Source organism: Ovis aries, chromosome 13 (genome assembly GCF_016772045.2).
Source record: "Ovis aries strain OAR_USU_Benz2616 breed Rambouillet chromosome 13, ARS-UI_Ramb_v3.0, whole genome shotgun sequence".
Taxonomy (NCBI): domain Eukaryota; kingdom Metazoa; phylum Chordata; class Mammalia; order Artiodactyla; family Bovidae; genus Ovis; species Ovis aries.
The window spans coordinates 64,595,628-64,617,833 of NC_056066.1; the positions used below are offsets into that span (position 1 = coordinate 64,595,628).

The window sequence follows — 22,206 nt, forward strand, 5'->3', positions numbered from 1 at the left end:
AGTAGGAAACCTCTGCCGTATTGGATTAGAAATTCCAAATAAAGGGGCCTCAGGCGTGGGACTGCATTGGAGAAACAGCACACTTCCAGATTCAAGGAAAGCTGTCCTCTGGGTCTTTAGAAGTCTCTGGTGCAAAGGCAGGGGAGAAGGACCCTCCCATGAAGTGGATTTCCCCCTCCTCCTGACCCCCCCCCACCCCGACAGGGGAGAAGGACCCTCCCGTGAAGTGGATTTCCCCTCCTCCTGACAGGGGAGAAGGACCCTCCCAGGAAGTTGATTTCCTCCTCCTCCTGACCCCCCGAGAGGTGTCATCGTACAGTAAGGGAGACACTGAACTAGGAATCAGCATACCCTAGTTTTGACCCTCATTTTGCTGTCGGCTAGCTGCGTGACCTTGGGCAAATTGATGAACTCTTTGGAACTTCATTTCCTCACCACAGAAGTGAGAGGGCGGGGACAAATCTGTAGTCCCTAACCTGATATGAGCATCAGAAATCTTCTGGAGAAGTTTTCCAAAATACCCACACCTGAACACCTTCAGACCAAGAGAGTCTCTGAGGCTCCAAGTCTAATGTTCTAAGGTTCATCTATCCTATAAAGTGGATTAAAAGTATAAATGGGGGACTTCCCTGGTGGTCCAGTGGCTAAGACTCAGAGCTGCCAATGCAGAGGGGCCTGGGTTCAATCCCTAGTCAGGAAACTAGATCCCACATGCTGTGACTAAGACTTGGCACAGTCAAAAAAAACAGTATAAATGATGAGAGAGCCAGAGATTCCCTGAGGCTAGGCAGAGAGTGAAACATGAACCTTTGAGGGGGGCAGGTGGAGGATGGGTCAGAGAAACCGAATCCAGGTACAATAAACCATCTTTAGGCAGTATTTGGGAGATAGTAGTGGCCAGAGATTAATAATAGAAGCAAGCTCATACACCCAACAAGTATCTGAAGGGTAACTACGTTAGGCACTCTGTGTTAGGCACTAGGGGTCCTGGGATCCTCATTCCATATAATGGGTATGACCTACACAAACCCGTAATTACAGTACAGCAATGACAAGCCCTATTTCAGAAGTTTGTGCAAAGTGCGGGAGGAATACAGACAAGCGAGTGGCAAGTACACTAGTATTACTGGGGGTTGCTGGGAAAAGCTTCTTGGAAGAGGTACTATCCAGCTGTGTCTCAGAGTGCCATAAGCAGAGGGGACAGGGTTACGACCACTTCAGATAGAGAGAAGTGTGTGAATGAAGGCAGAAAGGAACACAGAATATTATAGCACCAGTGAAACTACGGCATGAGTGGAACATGCTCAGTGTGTTTGTGCACATGCTCAATCATGACCATTTGCCTGTAGGAGAAGTTTGTTGGGAATTAGATTAGAAAGGTGGGCTAGAGACAGAATGTGAAGGCCCCTCCCCCAGTTTTTCACTTTGAAAAGCTTCAAACTTATTTTTTTTTTAAGGTGTAGAGTAATACAACAAAAACTTGCATGAACTTTAGAGTCACAGTTTTTACTATTCTGTGACATTTGCTGGACCTTTATCCATACACACATACCCTTTCTTCTTTTGCTAAATCATTTGAAGATATCAAAACATTTCACCCCTAAATACTTCAGCAGGTATCTTCTAAGAACAAGAATATCCTCTAATATAACTACAAAGGGTTCTATATGTCACTGCTAAGAAGTCTGAATTTTGTCCCTCAGAGATTTCTAGACAGAGCAGGGATATGATCAGATGCGGGGTTTAGAAACATCTCTGGCAGCTTACATGACAGCAGGGTTCATGAGAGGAGGAAGGTCCAGAACTATTAATAACAGATAGGAGGCCATGCCCAGTAAAGAAGAGATGATGAGGACTGACATGAAGCAAAAGAACAGAAGAGAGGATAAAATCCAGAGGTATTTGGGGTGGAAAAGTAACAAGACAGCTGAATGCAGAGGACGAGGCAGGAGTTGAGGACAACTCTAAGAATTCTAGCTTGGGGGACTGGATTGGTGTTGACGACATCAGAAGTGAGACAAGAAACACAAGAAGAACAGGCAAACTGCCAGGTTCCTCTCCATGGAATTCTCCAGGCCAGAATACTGGAGTGGGTAAGCCATTCCCTTCTCCAGGGGATCTTCCTGACCCAGGAATCCAACCAGGGTTTCCTGCGTTGCAGGTGGATTCTTTACCAGCCAAGCTACCAGGGAAACCCAACTAACACACAGCATTAGCAACCCCTAAAAGAGAGGTATGGAAAATGACTTTAGCTGTGCCTGACAAACATGGCTCTAAGCAGTTTTATAACCATGGGACAAAAGACAGTGAAGGCAAAAAAAAAAAAAAAAAAAAAGTGATGGATTAGAGAGGTAAACAGTTCTGAAATGATGAGCTGAGTTGGGAGTACTTAGCATGAGGAGCACTTAAGAAGGTATTAGGGAAAGGCAGGACTCTGTCAGTGCACTGAGTTAGCCAGGCCTTTGAAAAATGGAATTTTCAAATGGAAATATTCAAATTCAAAAAATTCAAAATTCAAATGGAATTTTCAAAAAATGGTCACTTTTCTTCTACAGAAATTTCAGGAGGTAAACTGAAGATAAAAGAGTAGATATCAAATTCACTGACTCATTTATTTAGTCAAGAAACATTTGCTGAATGCCTACTAAAGACAAAGCTCCGTCGAGGCACTGTAGAAATACAAAGACAAACAAGTAGGAATTAGACCTCAGGAAACTCACCATTTATAATTTCAAATACAGAAAGGTTTATAACTTCTTTCACGGGCCCTCCCTGAAGTGGAGTGAATCCAGTATGTCACTCAGAAGGTCAGGAACCTGAGCCATTAGACAAGCATCCTGGGCGTGTACACCCAGGCATCCGATCAGTTAGAGAACTACCTAAAGCCACGTCCCTGGTGGTCCAGCGGCTAAGACTCTGCACTCCCAAAACAGGGGTCTTGCTTTCAACCTCTGGTCAGGGAGCTAGATTCCACGTGTTGCAACCAAGACCCAGTGAGGCCAAATAAATGTTAAAAAAAACACACCTAAGGTACTCTTGCTACCTATTAAGGCCTAAGGATAAGAAACCTGTGTCGAGAAAGGAACTTATCCACTAGAGGTACATCTTCAGTTGGTCCCTGCTTAAACTCATGAGCTAATTCCAAAATAGAATTGCTCTGCCTTCTAAGAATTTAGCCTTCCCTCCCCTAATAACTAAGTATCCATTCCAACTGCTCAGGACATTTAGAAAACATTCAAAAGAACGATTGATACCGGAAAACAAACATGTATTCTTATTTTAAAAGCTTTGAGCCCAGGGGACTGCTCTGTATTTACACTCAACCATTCATATTATTGGCCACAAAAAAACTATATCTTTAAAGTGGTCCTTGCCTTTTACACAATACCTTTGGCACTGAGCTTTAACTCTGACCTAGAGATGCAAAGTATAACAAACTTTTTTACCTCATGGTAAAATAGAGGAGTTTGAATGAAGATTTTTGTGGGGGGGAGGGAGGACATGGCAATGGAAATATAGAAGCCTGGAAGGAAATTTCCAGAAAAACTAAAGTATAAGTAATTCTATTACCTTCTACAGACTCAAAACCTTTGCTGGTTTAGAGACATAAAGCACTTTGTGTATATATTGGTTTTTTTTTTTCAATCAAATAATTCCACTAGAAGATTGAGAAAGCATAAACAAAGAAAAAGGAAAACTGAGAATGGAGATAACTTCTTATTTCTTTCTCTTCCCATATTTAAGACTGAGTAAATAAATATTCTCAGAATAAAAAGGATACCTCCCCACTCCACTTTTTCCAACATTTATAATGGGCTTTCAGAACCATCTTCTTCCATCAGAAGAAGGCATACATTCAGCCAAGGAGCAATGACTAGCACTTTGGAGAGTATAAAGAAGGATACATGTGATCCCACCCCCCAGGAATTCACCCAGAAGGTGGTCAATATACACGAATGACAGTGATGCAAAGCAGAAGCAGTTAAGAGCCAGAAGAAGGGTATGTTGTTGTTCAGTCGTGTCCGACTCTTTGCGACGCCATGGGCTGCAGCACTCGAAGCTTCCCTATCCTTCACCATCTCCCAGAGTCTGCTCAAACCCATGTCCATTGAGTTGGTGATGCCATCCAACCATCTCGTCCTCAGTCGCTCCCTTCTCTTCCTGCTCTCAACCTTTCCCAGCATCAGGGTCTTTTCCAATGAAGGGTATAGGTAAATTAAAAAGGTACTTACAGCTAAGGGAAACCATGATTGGCTTCCAATTCGAAGTGGAGGGATGTGGAGGAATTGAGGCTGGCGTGTTAGGGCAATCTAGCATCCTCATACCACGTGAGCAAAGACAAAACACAGGAAGAGCAAGACATTCAGCTTGGCTACAGTGAAAAGTATGTGCAGCAACGATGGAATGTCATGTTCACTGCGTGCTTACTGTGTGCCAGGCACACGTGCTAGGGGTTTCTCATATTTAAGGCTCAAGAAGAGCTAGGGGAAATGAGTTTGGAAAGGTAGTCTGGAGTATGACCACAGAGGACCTTGCAAAGCGAAATGCTGGTTCTGAAAAGCAAAGTAGAATTTTACAAAGGAGTCCAGTTCAGCCCACAGCTCCTCTACCTCCTTCTAGGCCCTCTACACCATCCCCCATCAAGCAGCTCTGCTAGAGCGAGGAGCAGGAGAGTGTGGTCACAGGAGGTTCATCCTAATCCCAGAAGGCTGCTAGCAAGAAATCACCTGAGGCGACGGTCCTCAGCAATGCTTCTTGTCCTCAGCAAGAAATGTTGCTGAGGCAACTGTCATGCCAGGGACCACTGGTAGAGATAAATGTGCAACTAGTTAACTAAAGCCCATCCCCACCCCCTCCACCTTGTCTCCACAGTTTGGAAAGCTGAAACCTGCTCATTGTAAGCCACAAGGTGGAGATGTCTGGCAGGGCAGAACTGAGAGGAAGTCGTTTAGCCAGCCTAAGGTTACCATTAACACTTTGAGCCACTGCCTTGAGCTAATTTTTATGTTTGTTTTTTAAGTTTGGTTGAAATGTCACAAATGGAAAAATTAAGTAAAGCGCCCCTGGTTAGCCACAAGACTGGACACACCTGGCTGCAAACCCAGCAAAAGAAACTTACTTCATTAGTAGGAGAGGCAGAAAGTGAAATTTACATCTGAAATCTGCCTGCACCAGGAGAAAGCGCTGAGGCCAAAGGCGCTGTCTGTTTTTACAGCTGTGTCAAGTCTTAGCTCTCTACTCTTACCAACAACACTCAGGAGTGAGGCAAGGGCCCAAGGAAAAATGGTCTCCAACCTCTTCAGCTGCAACTCAGCTCACAAAGGTTTTTAAGAACCAGTTAATGAAATAAAACAAGACCAGATGAGGTGATATAATGAACTTTATTTCCACAGCTAATTTATATGTTTAAATCCCAAATAATGTTTTTTTAAAAGTGAGAACTCTCTAAATTATTGATGTGATTTTTGTAACCTCAAATTTAACACTTGCTTTTTATATACCAGCTTCACTGATGATATATGAGGCTGCCTTATTTTTCACAATAGTTGGGCTCCTAAACAGCTGGTAAAAAGCAAATTTTTGGAAAGTGAAAATTTTCCCACCAAATGAGACTGGAACTCTAATTCAAAGGATTTCTTGACCCAGATTTCTAATGTGTCATTAATTCACATTCTCAATCTTCCTTACACCAGTCCACTCAAGTAATGTAATGGCTCTAAGAATTCTTTGGCAGAAGAAAAATCACCACTACATTGATCAGTCTTATAAATTCTACTTTTCATATGAGTTTTCTTAAAGATGCCAAATAACACAAAAATAGATTTGCAAATTACCACCTTCACATCATAGATTTTCAAAGCTTGGAAAAGAAACTTGGAAACCACGTAGGCACATGCCCCGCCCCCCAAGTTTTTTTTTTTTTTAAACCAAGAAACTGAAGTAAGGGGAGGAGAAAAGATTTGCCAGCCAGGGTCAGAACCAGGCCAGACTGGCTCCCTCTGCCTGCTACTTTTCTCCAGCCACATGCCATTCTTGTCCAGCCTAATCTTCCCATTTCTTTAGGCCATACACACACCAAAGACTGAGGTCCCCTCTACACACACACAATCACACTCACAACTCAGAATTGGCTAATATATAATTGTCTTGACTGTATAAAGGGTGTCTATTTATAGCATGACATTGGAAAGGGAGGAGCAAATCAGTTATAATGAAAATACAAAAATAGTAATTCCCCAACTCTTTCAAGTCTCCATTATTTTTCAATCATCATCTTTTATAGTCTTTGTAACTAAACTGGAGCTTGGCAATTCTCTCATGAAGACAAATTTAACAGTCTATACTTGGGGAGCGTTATGGATCATCTAAAACCCTGCTATTCAAAGTGTGCTTGCTCCTTCCCCATCCTGCCCTACCAGTGCTTCTGCCATCACCTTGAAGATTTCTAGAAAAGCAAAGAGACTCTCTGGCCTCACCCCAAACCTACTGAATCAGAATCTGTATTTTAACAGGATCCCCAGGTAAACTACAGGTACATTAAAGTTTGAGAAATCCTGATCTAACACACTTCTCTCTAAGACAGCATAATATCTGGAACAATTCAGACAAAAAATGGTTGGATAAAATGGGGGGTGGAAAAAAAGGAAAGGCTAATTCCTGCAGGACTGCATAGACAGACAATTGAACCAAAGACTAACAAACCAAGTATGATCTATCTGACAAATAAGTTGGCTTTAAAACAATTTCAGAATAAATTTCAATTTATTAATTCATCCAACAAGTATTTATTCAACCACTGTTCACTGTGTAAACAAAAAAATGTGGGTAAGATAGGTTTCCTGCCTTTATGAAGCATACAGTCAAGTAGAAGGGATATTATAAAGTAACATGGGAGAAGGTTCAAAGTGCTGAAAATTGTGATGGAGATAAATATACGTGTGTGTGCATGCGTGCTTAGCTGTTCAGTCGTGTCTGACTCTTTGTGACTCCTCTGTCCATGGGATTTTTCAGGCATTGCAGGTGGATTCTTAGCCCGCTAAGCCATCAGGGAAGCCCCATTTATATGTAGATCCAAAAAGAAATTCATTTGGGGGTAGAAGTTGGGTAGAGTAAAAGGTTCCTGTGGTCTAGGAGTCAGCAATCTATGGCTCATAAGGCTATTCAAGCTGGGGACAGCTATGGCCCACATGGTTCTAGTGGCTCAACTCCCAGAAGAGTTTTAGTCAACAGTGATAAGAAAACAGACTAACTACTGTGTAACTGCATGGCAGTCAGCAGAGACTTTAGCTGGCCAGGGGGGTATCACTGGTCGTCCTTAAAAGGGATGATTTGAGACCACCAGCACTACGGTATGTCCACTGTATACTGCCACAGAGTTGGCTAGTAAGTACTTAAAGGAATGTGGAACACTCAGCAGGATGAATAGCTTAAAGGCTGTTGATCCCACTCTGGGCAGCTATACAGCAGTAAGGCATGACAGTGAGAAACGTGAAGCAAACAGTACCTTACAAAGACAGGGGGATACGGACTCCCCTGGATGATGATGATGACAGCAGCGGAAACTGTGAAATATACTATCATCTTTTCAGAATGAGTAGAAATGCTGATGGTCTGTTTTCCCAGAGATAGTGTCAATGAAGCTCTCTAAAGGTGAACCCATGTCTCCTGTGCTTTCTGTATACCCAATTCCTTCAAAGACAAGAGAATCTGAAAATACTCTCAATCCAAATTCTCCAAAGGAAACCATCATTTCCATCATTTAGTATCAAAGACTACAATTTTACACATAGATTTAGCACATATGATACCACTAGACAATAACATAGGAAGTGTGTGAAAATAATTACAGTAGATAAAAGTGAAAAAAGGGAGATCTCCCACTTAAATCCCATGCAGCATGCAAAGATCTCCAAGACACATTGTTCAGTTTAAAAAAAAGAAAGTTGCAAGTAAGTGCACAGAGAATGATACCATATATAATAAAATACATACACACAAAACCACAGAACTCTCCTCTGTAATGAAAGAAACCAGGTCACCCCATTGCATGACCCTGTCTGATAGTCTGGCTTTAGATACTCCCAAGTTGTGAGGCAATGACATGGGAAAAACCATAGGAACTACGATCTATTAAAACATGGTGTAGATACACAAAATACGTAATATACACAAAGGAAGAGATTGGTACTTATATAATCTATTGTATTCTAATGTTTTGGTTCTGGCTTTCTATTGTCATCATATTCTATGTTATACATACATAGGTTCTCCTTTCTCAGGTTATTAAATATACTAATGGACCTTTTCAGTAGATACCTTGCCAAAGTATTCTAGGTTGTCAGCGATCAAGGAGCTTGTTTTTAAGTTCCTGAGGATAGTGCCGGCCCCCAGTCAGGATCTTTCTATCCAAACTAATTGTGAACTGAACAATGAACTGGTATCACAGGTACAGTATCCTAAAACTGGATTATCATTTGATTTCATCTATTCACCAAATCCATCCCTCCTATCACCATGATTTGCTTTTTAATAATCCCATCTCTGAACACAGGATGTGCTCACACTGACAAACCATGATAACGTGTGCAAACACAGAAAGCATCCGGAGCTTGTCAGAAGCCACAGAAGCAAAAGCGAGTAGAGTTGAATTACCACTTGACATCAGAACTTCAACTCAAGTCAGGCAGTTGCTCAATGGAGTTTTCCAAGACAAGAAGAACCTGATAGTAGTCACTTACCCCCATGATTCTGCCACGCTGCTCAACATCCTCCCACATAAAATGAACTATGATACGACACATGTATTTCCCACTCCGGCCTTCCTGCTTCATTCGGACTAGACACATCCTGGTGGGAAGAAGACATAAAGAGTCACTGGCTGCTGGCATTTTTCATATCACATGTTTCCACTGAAGATCAGTTCATCTGAGAAATTTTACTGAAGGGCCCAGAATCAAAATAATTAGAAGTGATTTTTTTTAAAAAACTTTTATTGAGTGATAACATGGATACTGAAAAGTATAGGTGTCTTAAGTATACAACTTGATGAATCTTTACATATATACCCATGTAAGTACCACTCATGAAGACATAGATTGTTATAGCACCTTGGATGACTCCCTCATACATGAAAAGGACCACTTTTAGCTGTTTAAAGGTAAGTCTTAATCCTTCATTCTACTGATGAAAACAGGAGTTCTAAATAAGGAAAGTGATTTTCCCAATACCATAGAGCAGTCTATAAAGGTGGGGATAGTATTTTGCTGTCCAATATGAAGGCCACTAGCTACACATGGCTATTGAGCACTTTAAACAGGCTAGTTCAAACTGAGATGTGGTATAAGTTTAAAATTTCAATGATTTAGTTCAAGAAAAAAGAATATAAATATCTCAAATTTTTTATATTGCTTACATGTTGAAATATCAGGTATACTGAGTTAAAGAAAACCCATTATTAAAATTAGTTTCATTTTTTTCTTTTCACTTTTTAAAATGGAGCTACTAGAAACTTTTAAGTTGAGTATGTGACTTGTATTATATTTCTGTTGGAGAGTACTTGTCTAGAAGATAGATCACAGAAAGTATTATGATTTCATCTGTATAATTATCAAACTGTTTCCCCATCTGAATGTACATTCCATTGATGGCAAACACAAAGTCTCAGTTTTTTTTTTTTTAAATCACTGTATATCTAAGGCTTAAGTATAGCCTTACTTACACACAATATATATTTGCTGAATAAATAAATGAATAAAACTTTTCAGGGCCAAGTTTAGGGCTCTTTCCCCTATACCACATTGCCTCTCATCAGTCCAGAATGTTCTCTGCTTAATACCTTACATAAGAATAGAAGAAAGAAAGCATCAGTAGCTCAGTCATGTCCAACTCTTTCTGACCCCATGGACTGTGGCCCACCAGGCTCCTCTGTCCATGGAATTCTTTAGGCAAGAACACTGCAGTGGGTTGCTATGTCCCTCTCCAATGGATCTTCCTGACCCAGGAATCGAACCTGGGTCTCCCACACTGCAGGCAGATTCTTTACTGTCTGAGACACCAGGGAAGCCCCAAGAATGTAAGAATTATGTTTTATTAATTAATAAATGTAATATTATATTTAATCATATATAAGAATATAAGCAGGGTCACTAACTTTCCAAGCTAGTTCCTAATCTCACTCTTATGACCATATATAGTTCTATTATCTCTTGTTAAACATAACTAAGCAGCTACAATAAGACTACTTACCTAAAAGACAATTTCTATTACAATTATGGAGTATTTGATCTAAACTGACAATCCTATCTCCATACACAATTAATGCTCATTTAAACCTACTAGCAATAGTATGGATAAGGCAATGGCACCCCACTCCAGTACTTTTGCCTGGAAAATCCCATGGATGGAGAAGCCTGGTAGGCTGCAGTCCATGGGGTCGCTAGAGTTGGACATGACTGAGCGACTTCACTTTCACTTTTTACTTTCATGCATTGGAGAAGGAAATGGCCACCCACTCCAGTGTTCTTGCCTGGAGAATCCCAGGGATGGGGAAGCCTGGTGGGCTGCCGTCTATGGGGTCGCACAACACGACTGAAGCGACTTAGCAGCAGCAGCGGCAGCACCAATAGTATGGTCCAATGGAATGATTCCATCCTGGCCTGCCTCAACATCTCCATGAATGACTAAGATGGAGAAGAGAAAACAAACTTATCAGATTTGTAGATTGCAAGAAGTGGGGCAGGAAGACTAATATGTCAGATGACCTAAGCATGAACCAAAAGTACTTAATAGACTCTTTCAATGGGTTGACTCTAACAGGGATAAATCTAAGATCCTGCAGTTGGGCCTAAAAAAACAGCTGTAGAGGTACAGGATAGGTGTGTCACTCCTATCTGGGTATGAGAAAGCCTTACAGGCTTATGATGACAGTATACATTCAAGGGAAATCAAGAGGATAAGGTTGCCCACTGCAATTAATGTGATTTTTAGATACAGTAATGCAAATATAATATCTTCATGTACAAAGTGAGATTTTTGTTTTGTTCAGCAGAGGTCAGACTCCACTTGGAATATGTCCACAGTTTTGAACATTATATTTTAAGATACACAAGGAAGCAAAGAAAGATCAGAAGATATTTTACCTGGAGAAAAACAGGACAGTTGCCTTAAATATTACAGAAAAGTGATTAGACTGTCCAAAAGGTAGAATCAGAACCCATGGGTAGGTCACAGAAGGAGAAAGAATTACTCAACATTAAATGCTGGAAGTAAAAACTTTCTAACAGGAGAGTTTCTGAAGATTCAAATAACAGAATGGATGACCTCAAAAAGTAGAGAATTCACAACTTGGCTATCTATCTGACAGAAGGCTGACTACATGATCTTTAAAGTCCCTTGCGACCTTGGGATTTGCTGATGCTGTGATTCTAAATTTATAACCTCAGGACCCTGTTAAGTGCATAAAAAGTAACATTTTGTGACAATAGAAACAGGTCACGGAAAAAGATGTGGCCACTTTATATGATACAGGGTATATTCCAAGGCAGAAACAAACCAGGGAAAGTTCAACAGTCCTTTTTTCATAAGATTTTTCTTAAAGTTAACCAAATCTCTCATGTCAGCCTCTCCACCTGAAAAGACGCTATGCGTTTTGATGCTTAAGTGTTGTCAGAGGCCAATTCATCAACAGCAATAGTGAGGTAATGTAATTCATTTATATGAAAATTCTGTAGTTTGTTAATACACCTGCCCTCTGAGGTTTAAAAGGCACAGATTTTCTCAGATCATAAACTTACTAACTGTATCAACACAGAGTGAAGTGGTTTTTGTTCCAGAGCAGTTTATTCTATAGCCTTTACAGATAACAGTCAAATTGTTATCTGGGTTGAAAAAGTAAAGCAAATTAAAGATGCTTTCAAGATGCTGGCTGACATTTAATTCACTCAGTGAACATAAACTGAGTTTCTACTGTGTGGAGATTAAAGTGATGGTTAACAAGAGCCCAGCTTCCAAGGATCCAGAGCTCTAAGAAAGAACTTAGTGTCATAAAAGGAACACAAGACTGTGAGAGGATTACTTTTGGCTAAGTGGGGTCAGAGAAAACATCATGGAAAATGAAACACTGTATATTCGTTGCAGCATTGTTTACAATAGCCAAGACATGGAAGCAACCTAAATGTCCATTGACAAAGGAATGGTTAAAGAAGATGTGGTGTATAAATATATATATATATATATATATATATATATATATATATGAATATTACTCAACCATTAAAAAGAGTGGAATAATGCCATTTGCACCAACAGGGATGGACCTAGAGACTGTCATACTAACTGAAGTCAGTTAGAGGAAGAGAAACACTGTATAGCATTCCTTATATGTAGAATCTAAAAAGATGATACAAATGAACTTACACAACAGAAAGAGACTCACAGACTTAGAGAAGGAACATATGGTTGCTGGGGGGAGAGATGGAGACAAGGGATAGTTAGGGAGTATGGGATGGACATGTACACATTGCTGTATTTAAAACGGATAACCAACAAGGACCTACTGTATAGTACATGGAACTCTGTTCAATGTTATGTGGCAGCCTGAATGGGAGGGGAGGCTGGGGGGGAATGGATACATGTATAGGTATGGCTGAGCCCCTTTGCTGTTCACCTGAAACTATCACAACATTGTTAATCAGCTATATCCCAATACAAAATAAAAAGTTAAAAAAAAAAAAGAAAATGAAACTCTGCACCTGGGGCTTGGAAAGGTGAGCTGACGTTGTACAGGTAAAAGATTAATAAGATCATTTCTAGCAGGTAGAACATTATGAGCAAAATCAGGGCCATGGGAAGCTCAACACTTGTAAGGAAACAATACCTAAATTTTGTGGAGGGACAAGTATAGGAAACAGAAAAATATGCCAGAAAGGTCATGAAGGGCTTTGAAATGTCAGGCTAAACAGTCTGGGCTTTACCAAGTAGACAAAGGAGAGCCACTGAGTGTCTTTCAGGAAGAAGGGGCATAGTAAGATTAGCACCTTGGCTTTAAGAACAGATGAGTCTCTCAAAAGTTAACCCTTTCTTCCCAGCTGGAAACCCTTTCTTTCCAAGCCTGGAAAATGACAAGAATGTTTACTTCAGGAGAACTATGGTATTCACAACAGTCTGATGTAGAAATTTCAGCCAAATGTATACCTGCCTTTTGAGAGAAATGCAACAGCAAAGTTTGCTGCCACTTCCACCTAATTTTGCTGGTAACTAAAAGTTTAAAAAATATAGATTCAAGCATGGTAAATGGAAGAAGGGCAAATTCTAATTACTCCTAAAACACTGAACCTAATTAGTTCAGTAGACAATTGAGGACAATTTGAAAACACTATCAAATATAAAGTTCTACAGTAAATTTCAGCACATATAGTTACAAAAATAAAACAAGCAGTCTTCTCATCAACAGGAAATGTGCTGATGATAACCATGAGTCCTACTGGGAAAATAAGATTCTCATCCACAGGGCTGTCCATTCATCTACCATCACCAAATTCAGCTAACTAAACGTGCAACTTATTTTTGCCCCGAATTTGTGAATCAAATTCTCTAGATAGTTAAGGACAGAAAAGTTGTCTTGTTATGAAGAACTCTTGTGTTTGTCCTCTTCAAGGAAAAAGCACAGTTGAAGGCTGGGGCCCACAACTTAGACAAGTCAGCTGCCTGGAATGTCCAGACCAAGATGAAGGTCAATTCTTAGGACACTTAACCTTGAAGCTTACACATTCAATCTACTCCTTTCTTTGTTTAGTAACTGTTTTGAATAGATAATATATGCACATGTTAAAAACAAACAAACATAAGTTCCGTCCCAACCTACTACATCTCCTAACCACCAAGTTCCTTTCCAACTAAGGCAACCAAAGTTAGCATCTTCTTAAGAAACCTTCCAGCTGTAATCTATACACACACAAGCTTATATGTATATGTACTCTTTTTACATAAATAGTAGCTTCCCTTTTCTCTCCATTTTCCATAGTGATAGCATTCTATACATACTTTTCTTATATTGAAAAAACAATCTGTTACAGAAGGATAGAGGTGAAGATATCTCAACTCCAGCTCTATGTTTCATCCATAGACACTACAGTTATCCCAGTGAAACTCATTAGGATAATGGTGCTGTGGTCATTTACTCAGCAATTATTAGGCTAACATCTGATCTAGGCTGAATTCAGTTTATCTGGCAACTTTTTCCTATTCTAATATGACTAAGAAATAGGAAGAAAGCAAAAAAAAAAAAATCCTTTAACGGCAAAAATGGACAAATGCTATAATTAAGAGAGCTAACATCAGCATATGCCACGCACTGTGCTAAGTGATTCAGATACATTATTTCATTTAATCCTTGTAACAACTGTAATAAGAGACTGGTATTCTTCTGTCCCCACTTAATAGCTGAGGAAACTGAGTCTTAGAGAAAAGTAACTTGCCCAGAGTTACAAAACTAATTGTCAAAACTAAGATCTGAACCCTGATTATCTGATCCCAGAGTTACACTGTTTTTCTGCCTCTTTAATGATTAGAACAAACCTTCCAGAATCCATTTCCTCTGTTTTTCATTTAATCCTCACAAGGGCAACAATTTAAGTTTCAAAACTAGCATCATATTAGAAATAAAACACCAGAAGGGGAAAGACTGGCTGCTGCTGCTGCTGCTAGATCGCTTCAGTCGTGTCCGACACTGTGCGACCCCATAGACGGCAGCCCACCAGGCTCCCCCATCCTTGGGATTCTCCAGGCAGGAACACTGGAGTGGGTTGCCATTTACTTCTCCAATGCATGAAAGTGAAAAGTAAAAGTGAAGTCGCTCAGTTGTGTCTGACTCTAGTGACCCCATGGACTGCAGCCTACCAGGCTTCTCCATCCATGGGATTTTCCAGGCAAGAGTACTGGAGTGGGGTGCCATCGTCTTCTCCGCTAACCCAAGGCAAACATACCTACAACACAAACAGGAACTCCTGGCAGCCTAAAAGAACCTAAAAATGTTATTTAGAACAAACACAACAGCAGTTCAACAAGGAAGGTATAGCTACCCAGTGCAAGTTAAAAGACAGCCTAGCAAAATACAGTTATCAGGACCTCCTGAATGATTAAAGAGGTTAAAGTTTGTCGGAAGGTAAGAAGAAAATAAGTAAAAAAAGTTCAAAATGGTAAACAAGAACAAAAAAAGATTTGATGGTCATGGTACCCACTACCAAACAAAGCCAACACACGTCATAGGCTCTGCCTATACACAGTAATGTTCGAGTCATTAAGTCAACTATTCCACAATTGAGAATAGTAGGTTTAAATAAAAGATCAGGACAGCTTTACTTCAATTTATATCATGGATGCATTCCTTATAATAAAGCTTAAATGTTGAGAGGTCAAATTACATTTTGCTACTGATTAAATGTCATAATTTCAGAGCCGTTCTGGAGGGGGAGGGGAGACTTCAACGCTAAAACATAGTAAAAATTGCCCTTAAGAATGCAATAGACACTTTAAAAAGTGACAGTATTTCGCTCAAATCTAAAACTGCCCCCCAAAATAGTCTTTTTTAAAAATTCTTAAAAAAAAAAAAAACTTTTTAAAAAGAAACAATCTCGTAATCTTTATATTCCTGTGTTAAATAATTTAATCATTCATTCAACAAGTATTTACAAAGTACCTAACTCTGAGTAAAGGCTTAATCTATGCATTAACTACTCTCTGTTTAGGAGCGATTCCAGTTGCCCCTCCCAAGTTTGATGATGTTCTTAAACCCACAATTTATTATTGAGGTTTTAAGCTTCACAGTACTATCCTTGTCTCTCAGTGATTCCAGTGCCTCATAAATAATACTGATCTCTTTTACATATAAGGAAAGCAAATAATCCAGCTAGCAAAGTAAAGGGAAAAAAAAGTATTCAAACCCTAGTCTGATGGTTCTCTAATATCTCTAAAAGTTGGGTTGTTGTTGTTTGTTCACTGAGTCAAAAAGACGCGGTGGTGGAGTGGACCTCACTCACTAGTGAGTCTCAAAATATAAAGAGCTAAGATGTAAATTTTGCCTTATGGCAAATAGTAATGATGATTATTACCATTTATTAAGTCCTCTGAGACTTGTCACTGTAAGATACCTTTGCATTCACTGTCTCACAATGTACCTAGTATAACTGGCCATCTACCTAGTATAACTGTCCCCATCTCCCAGGAAAGAAAACTGACACTCTGAGGAGGTGAAACTTCAGGTTGCTCAGTGGAGGAGAGGGGAGCTGGAGTGAGGCTTGAGCTCTCTGTTGCTCCCTCCAGCCACAGCGCCTCCCAGGGCAGAGTCAGTGCTAACTGCTCCCGCAGCCTGGGACAGCATAGCTCCAAGGGGCCCCTCCTGCTAGATCAGACCCAGAGGAAGACAACAGCACTGCCTGGAGAGTTCAAAGGAAGGAGGGTTTCCTCGCCACACTTTCCTCCTCTGCCTAATCTGGGAGGGAAGAATTCTTGTTATTCCTGACGCTGACCTCCTGCCATGTCCTGGCAGCTCTAGCATCCTGTCTTGCTTGCTCTGTTTGGGCCTCCTGACAATGCCAGTTGTATTTTGGCCTTGTTTCTCCCTCATGGTAGTTTATAAGCTGCTCAAAGAGGATCTGATTTTGAATTCAATGAAGATTAGTGGGCACTTGGGCGGGTTTGTCACTCTGGCTGCTAGGAAGGAATCCCAAAGGGACCTTCACGTAGCCTGTCTCCCCGACTCCGCCACCAGTCGAGGCCAAGAGAACAGGGCTTACATGGCCACACTCAAGCCTCCGCAGTGCGCTAATGAATGAGTTTATTTATTAGTGAGCTGGCATGCTGGCCCTTTCCTGGGGCTGTATGCATGGCTATCTCCACCTGGTTTCCTAAATTCCCTCCCCACCAAGCCTGCCCTTTATGTGGGGAGCATGAGGGCCAGACGACAGTCTGTGGGCAGACAGACAAGTGGGGCGAGGCATTTCCTGAAGCCATCTCACCTGACAGAGAACCTCCTCTAAGAGCTACACCTGGCCTGCGGCCTGCCTGTCAGATCCACTGTAAAGAACAAGCTCCTGGGTAGCAGGTACCAATGTGCGGAGATTATGCAATGTTGGTAAAATGATGCTGCCTAGGCCTTTCCTTTGGGCAAAAAGCTACATGTGTGGGTGTTTGAACAGAGTGACTTTGGCTGGGGGAGACAGAGAGAGGATGTGCACATGGCCAGGGCTCACCATATATAGCAGGTCTGGAGCTGCTGGAATCCAGCATGAGCTCGAAAGCCCTACAGCTACATCAAAACTGCTGTGGTGGTTTTAAAGAGCCCTCTTGCAAAGGCCAGGAGTGCCTGCCAGGGCAGTTCTCTGGCTGGACTGAGACTGGAACTAGTCTGTTTTCCAACCCGTTCCACCTCCACACTTTACTTCTTTCTCTTCTTTCCCAGAGGCTTCTTCCCTTAGGCTTATAAAAATTTTCCAGTATTCCCCCATCTTAAAATAAAAAACAAATAACAAAATGCTTCCCCTCTTCTTCCTGCTTTCTCCCTCTAGTGACCATTCTCTCATCTTTCTTTCTCACTTGGAACATCCTACAATTAATTCTTCCTCTCCTAATAATTTCTCAAGACTCCATGTCCTTTAGGTCTAGACCCCAGAAGGCTCCTTGACTATCCCAGGCTGCCCCACTGCCCCAAGCTCCCATAAGATCGGTATGTCTATCAACAAACAGATCCTATCAAACACAGCACCTGGCACCCTATACGATTCCCAGGTTTACTTGTTGCCTCTCTCAGGACACAGATAGTGAGTGCTAAGAAACACAATTTCAGAGAGTTGGTGGTCAGTGCTGTGCAGCTCAAATTCAGGACAAGAGACTCCCATCCCATGACTACCAAAAGGGGACACGCAGACAGGAAGCATAGTGTTGCACAAAGAGCAATTCACACAGTCAGTTTTGGATTTGAGTCTCAAATCTTCCATTAATGATAAAGAAGCCTGTGACAAATCCTTTAAAACGGCCAAAATATCTCCCCATTTGTAAAAAGAGGAAGTTGGACTAGATCTGTGGTTTTTAAACTGTGCTCTGAGTTTCTGTGGACCTACATAAGAGTCCCCTACCACTGGCCATGTGGCGAACACCTGAAGTGAGCACACCATTCCCACTTCTTCAACTCAGCGGTCCTTTTATCTATTCATACAGTGTGGATGAGCATAAAACCTCATCTGTGAAAAGGGCTCTCCTGGTAAGATGATTGAAAACAATGAGGCCCTTCTGCCTGTAATGGCTTTTCATTAACTCTTTGACTTGCTAACTTGCACTTCTCATTCAGGTGTCAGTTTAAATGCCATCTCTTCGACAAAGCCCTCCCTGAGTGACCCACCCACCTCCAACTAAATTCTGGATCCCTCTTCTTCCACAGAGCCCTATCGCCGACTCCCACAGCATCCATCCCAGTTCTCTTTTATTAATGATTTGTTTAACGTGTCTCTCCCACACCCTTAGCCCCATGAGGGCAGGGAATAAATCTGCTGCATATAGTAGGTTCAATTAGAAAATAAATGCTGTAATTTTACGGATTTATATTTAAGAATAAGCAGGTACTGGGACTACCCTGGTGGTCCAGTGGTTAGGACTCTGTGCTTCCAATGCACACAGTATAATAGGTACAAGCCTTGGCTAAGGAACCATCGCACGTCATGCAGCCAAAAAAACAAATAAAATTAAAATAAATAATAAAAGAACAGTCTTAAAAAAAGAATAAGCAAATACCTATATCAGTTATAAATAGTATTAGTCAAGTCACTCAGTCGTGTCCAACTCTGCGACCCTGGAATTCTCTAGGCCAGAATACTGGAGTGGGTAGCCTTTCCCTTCTCCAGGGGATCTTCCCAGCCCAGGGATCGAACCCAGGTTTCCTGCACTGCAGGCAGATTCTTTACCAGCTGAGCCACAAGGGAAGCCAAAGAATACTGGAGTGGGTAGCCTATCCCTTCTCTAGCGGATTTTCCCAACCCAGGAATTGAACCCGGGTCTCCTGCACTGAAGGTGGATTCTTTACCAACTGAGCTATTGGGGAAGCCCCTATAAATAGTATTAATATTAAATATTACTAGTACTAATTAGTAATAATTATTTAATTAGCTACTTTGATAGTTTCAGTTACCAGTGAAGAAAGGAACTTAACACTCTGAGTTAGACCCATATTTGAATTTCCTGTCTACTATGTACTAATTAGTTCTGTGGGCAAGCTCTCTGACTTTTCTGTCTCTGAGCCCTCATATGTAATAGGAATAAAGTAGCTATAAAAATGTGAGACAATATATGTAAATAAATTTTAAAACAATACTGTAAAGGACCTAATAGTTACTATATCTATGATATACCTGACTTTGATAATTTAAAAAAATACAGTCTGTATTTTCCTCTCCACCCCACCTCCATCCTAGGCATATTCTAATTTTATTTGTTCCACTACTTTTTTTTTTTTTGGCTTGCAGGATCTTAGTTCCCTGACCAGGGATTGAACTGGGGGCCCCTGCAGTGGAAGGCTGGAGTCCTAACCATTGAACCATCAGCGAATTCCCCATTTCCTTTTCTAAAATAAATTTCTGTATCTACGGAGTACTGGTAGGGTTTCATGACAAATTTTAAAATCAGGGTCTCTACAAATCTATTAATACTTTGAACACTAAGATGAATCCCATCTATATATATCTCACCACCCAGGGAAACTTAAGTAGGAGCAGAGCTTTGTCTCTCTCATATGACCAAGAGGCAGTGGCCAGGACCCTTCCAATTGCCACAGGAGCAAAGAGAGATTTCGAGCCACAGATTATTTAATCAACATCCATCAATGTGAACTCAAGTAAGATATGGGACTGAGGGAAAAAAGTATCTCATTTTTCCAAAAGAATAATAAAACTAATTCTTGCTCTCAATAAATTCACCATCCACAAAGAAGATAGACAGTATTATGATGAAATTTCAAAATGTCATGTGATAAGTGCTATAATAGAGGTGTCTAAAAGACTTAGGGAACTCAGAAGAGGAACTAACTCTGCCTTTGAAGGGAAGGGAAGGCTTCAAAGAAGAGATGATATCTGCTGGCTGTTGAATGAAAAACGAGTTTGTCAGGTGGAGAGGAAGGAGAAGGGCTTTCTAGGCAGAAGAAAGGTTTGTTCAGAAGACTTGATATTTCTATCATACATAAACATTTCTACTTATTTTTTCTTGCAGGGGAGGCAGTGTGGTGGTAGTGATACCTAGAATGGCACCAGATGAGTGTGGTAAAGGTAGCGTATTTGGTGGACTATGAATGCCATGCTAGGAAACACACTGCATCCCAAGAACAACAGAAAATACTAAGAAGGGTGTGTGTGTGTGTGTGTGTGTGTGTGTGTGTGTGAGACTCCAATCTGTATTGAGAAGATCTATGGCACAGGAAGATGGAAGTTGAAGTCCAAATACCTGTTGCTTGTAATTCAGTGAAATCAATTAGTGGGTGATATCTTACATTTCTGTTTTAAATGAATTCAAATGAAACAGAAAATATCAGATTATTCTATGCTGTAAGGATAAGTTTTATAAAATTTTTGCATCATATATCTGTTTGTTCTGGACTACAAGGTAAAATACATTTGTTACTATGGGTCATGGTCAAAAGAGGTTGAGGTGAGTGATTGGTGCCTGACCAGATAAAGGGAATGAGGAAAAAGGTGGCCTTCCAGGTTTCTGGCGTGGGCACCTGAATGGATCTCAACACCACTGCCTCAGACAGGGAACAGAGAAGGAAGCCTGTTTTTATCAAGTCCATGTGGAGATGCTAGAAAGCACCCCCAGCAACCTCTGCCAGCATTTTTTCAGCAGCTGTAGTGAATACTAACCTTGTTTAGCAGAGACAAAGGACACACAGTCACCACAGCTGCATGTTACAAGAAAACACAACTGGTAAGGGCTGTCTGGGAACTGAAGGGTTCCCAGTCCTAAATCCCAATACACACAAAAATTGGGGACCTAGAGAAAGCAGAATGGATAAGGGTGACATCAACATCTCCTCCAGGGAACTAACAGGATATGGGAAATCCTGTCCCTATTCTGAGGGCCAACAGGGTATCATCACCCTCGGGAACTTAAGCGAGAGTATTCTAGTGTTTGTGGGGGCTTTTTCGGAAGTGGGGAATTCTTTCTATTTTTATGACTGCTTTCTAAGCCTCCCCACTTCTCCCTCACAGTACCACTCACAGGAGGTATTTGAATCCTACCCATCCCCACCAAGTCCACTGAGCCTGGTAACATTGGACTTGGTGACCCCTTAGTTAACCTCCTAGAGTTTCAAGCTAATAGAACAGGACTAGAAGAACACAGCTTTCCTGCAGTCCTTGGGTGAATCCCTTACTTCCTCTAAGAACCCTAACCCTTAGAAGAGAGTTTCCCTAATTCTTCTTGGATCATAGCACACTGGATCCTAAACTACTCTTCTGGTGACCCTTTTCCACTACATTTCTAGATGCTGCAGACAACGTGGCTGCCCTCAAATGCTCCATGTTCTTGTACATGTTCTATGTCTCGCCCCTAATACTCCCACAACTTAAGAGTGCCTTCCTTTCTCTGACAGAAATGCTACTCACCCTTCAAGGTACATCTCATATGCCACCTCTGCTGCTGCTGCTGCTAAGTCGCTTCAGTCGTGTCCGACTCTGTGAGACCCTATAGACGGCAGCCCACCAGGCTCCCCCGTCCCTGGGATTCTCCAGGCAAAAATACTTGAGTGGGTTGCCATTTCCTTCTCCAATGCATGAAAGTGAAACGTCAAAGTGAAGTTGCTCAGTCATGTCTGACTCTTAGCGACCCCATGGACTACAGCCTACCAGGCTCCTCCATCCATGGGATTTTCCAGGCAAGAGTACTGGAGTGGGGTGCCATCGTCTTCTCCGATGTCACCTCTACCACACAGCAACTCTTTACCCAATACTCCCCTCATCCACCAAATGTGGACTCAGTCACACCTTCGTGTCCTTTCACAGTACCTGTGTGTGCCTTGGACACAGCACTTCTTTCATCGTCATCCATTACAGGCAATTGTACTGGGCTGCTTTCCACTCAACTAAGTTTCCTGAAGGTGCACACTGTGTCACATCCTTCTCTCCAGTGCCTGCCAGTCCTTAACACAGAGTTTGCTGATTCAAACTGAAAAGC

At 41.3% G+C, this 22,206-nt stretch overlaps 1 protein-coding gene across 1 annotated transcript in view; it reads right to left on the reverse strand.

Moving 5' to 3' along the window:
- Positions 1-22,206, reverse strand: part of LOC101116076 (ubiquinol-cytochrome-c reductase complex assembly factor 1) — a 94,427-nt gene that overhangs the window by 34,258 nt on the left and 37,963 nt on the right. Inside the window, exon 7 of the mRNA XM_004014522.6 lies at positions 8,739-8,847. Coding sequence (XP_004014571.1) covers positions 8,739-8,847 — 109 coding nt within the window. The remainder of the gene's footprint in view (positions 1-8,738; positions 8,848-22,206) is intronic.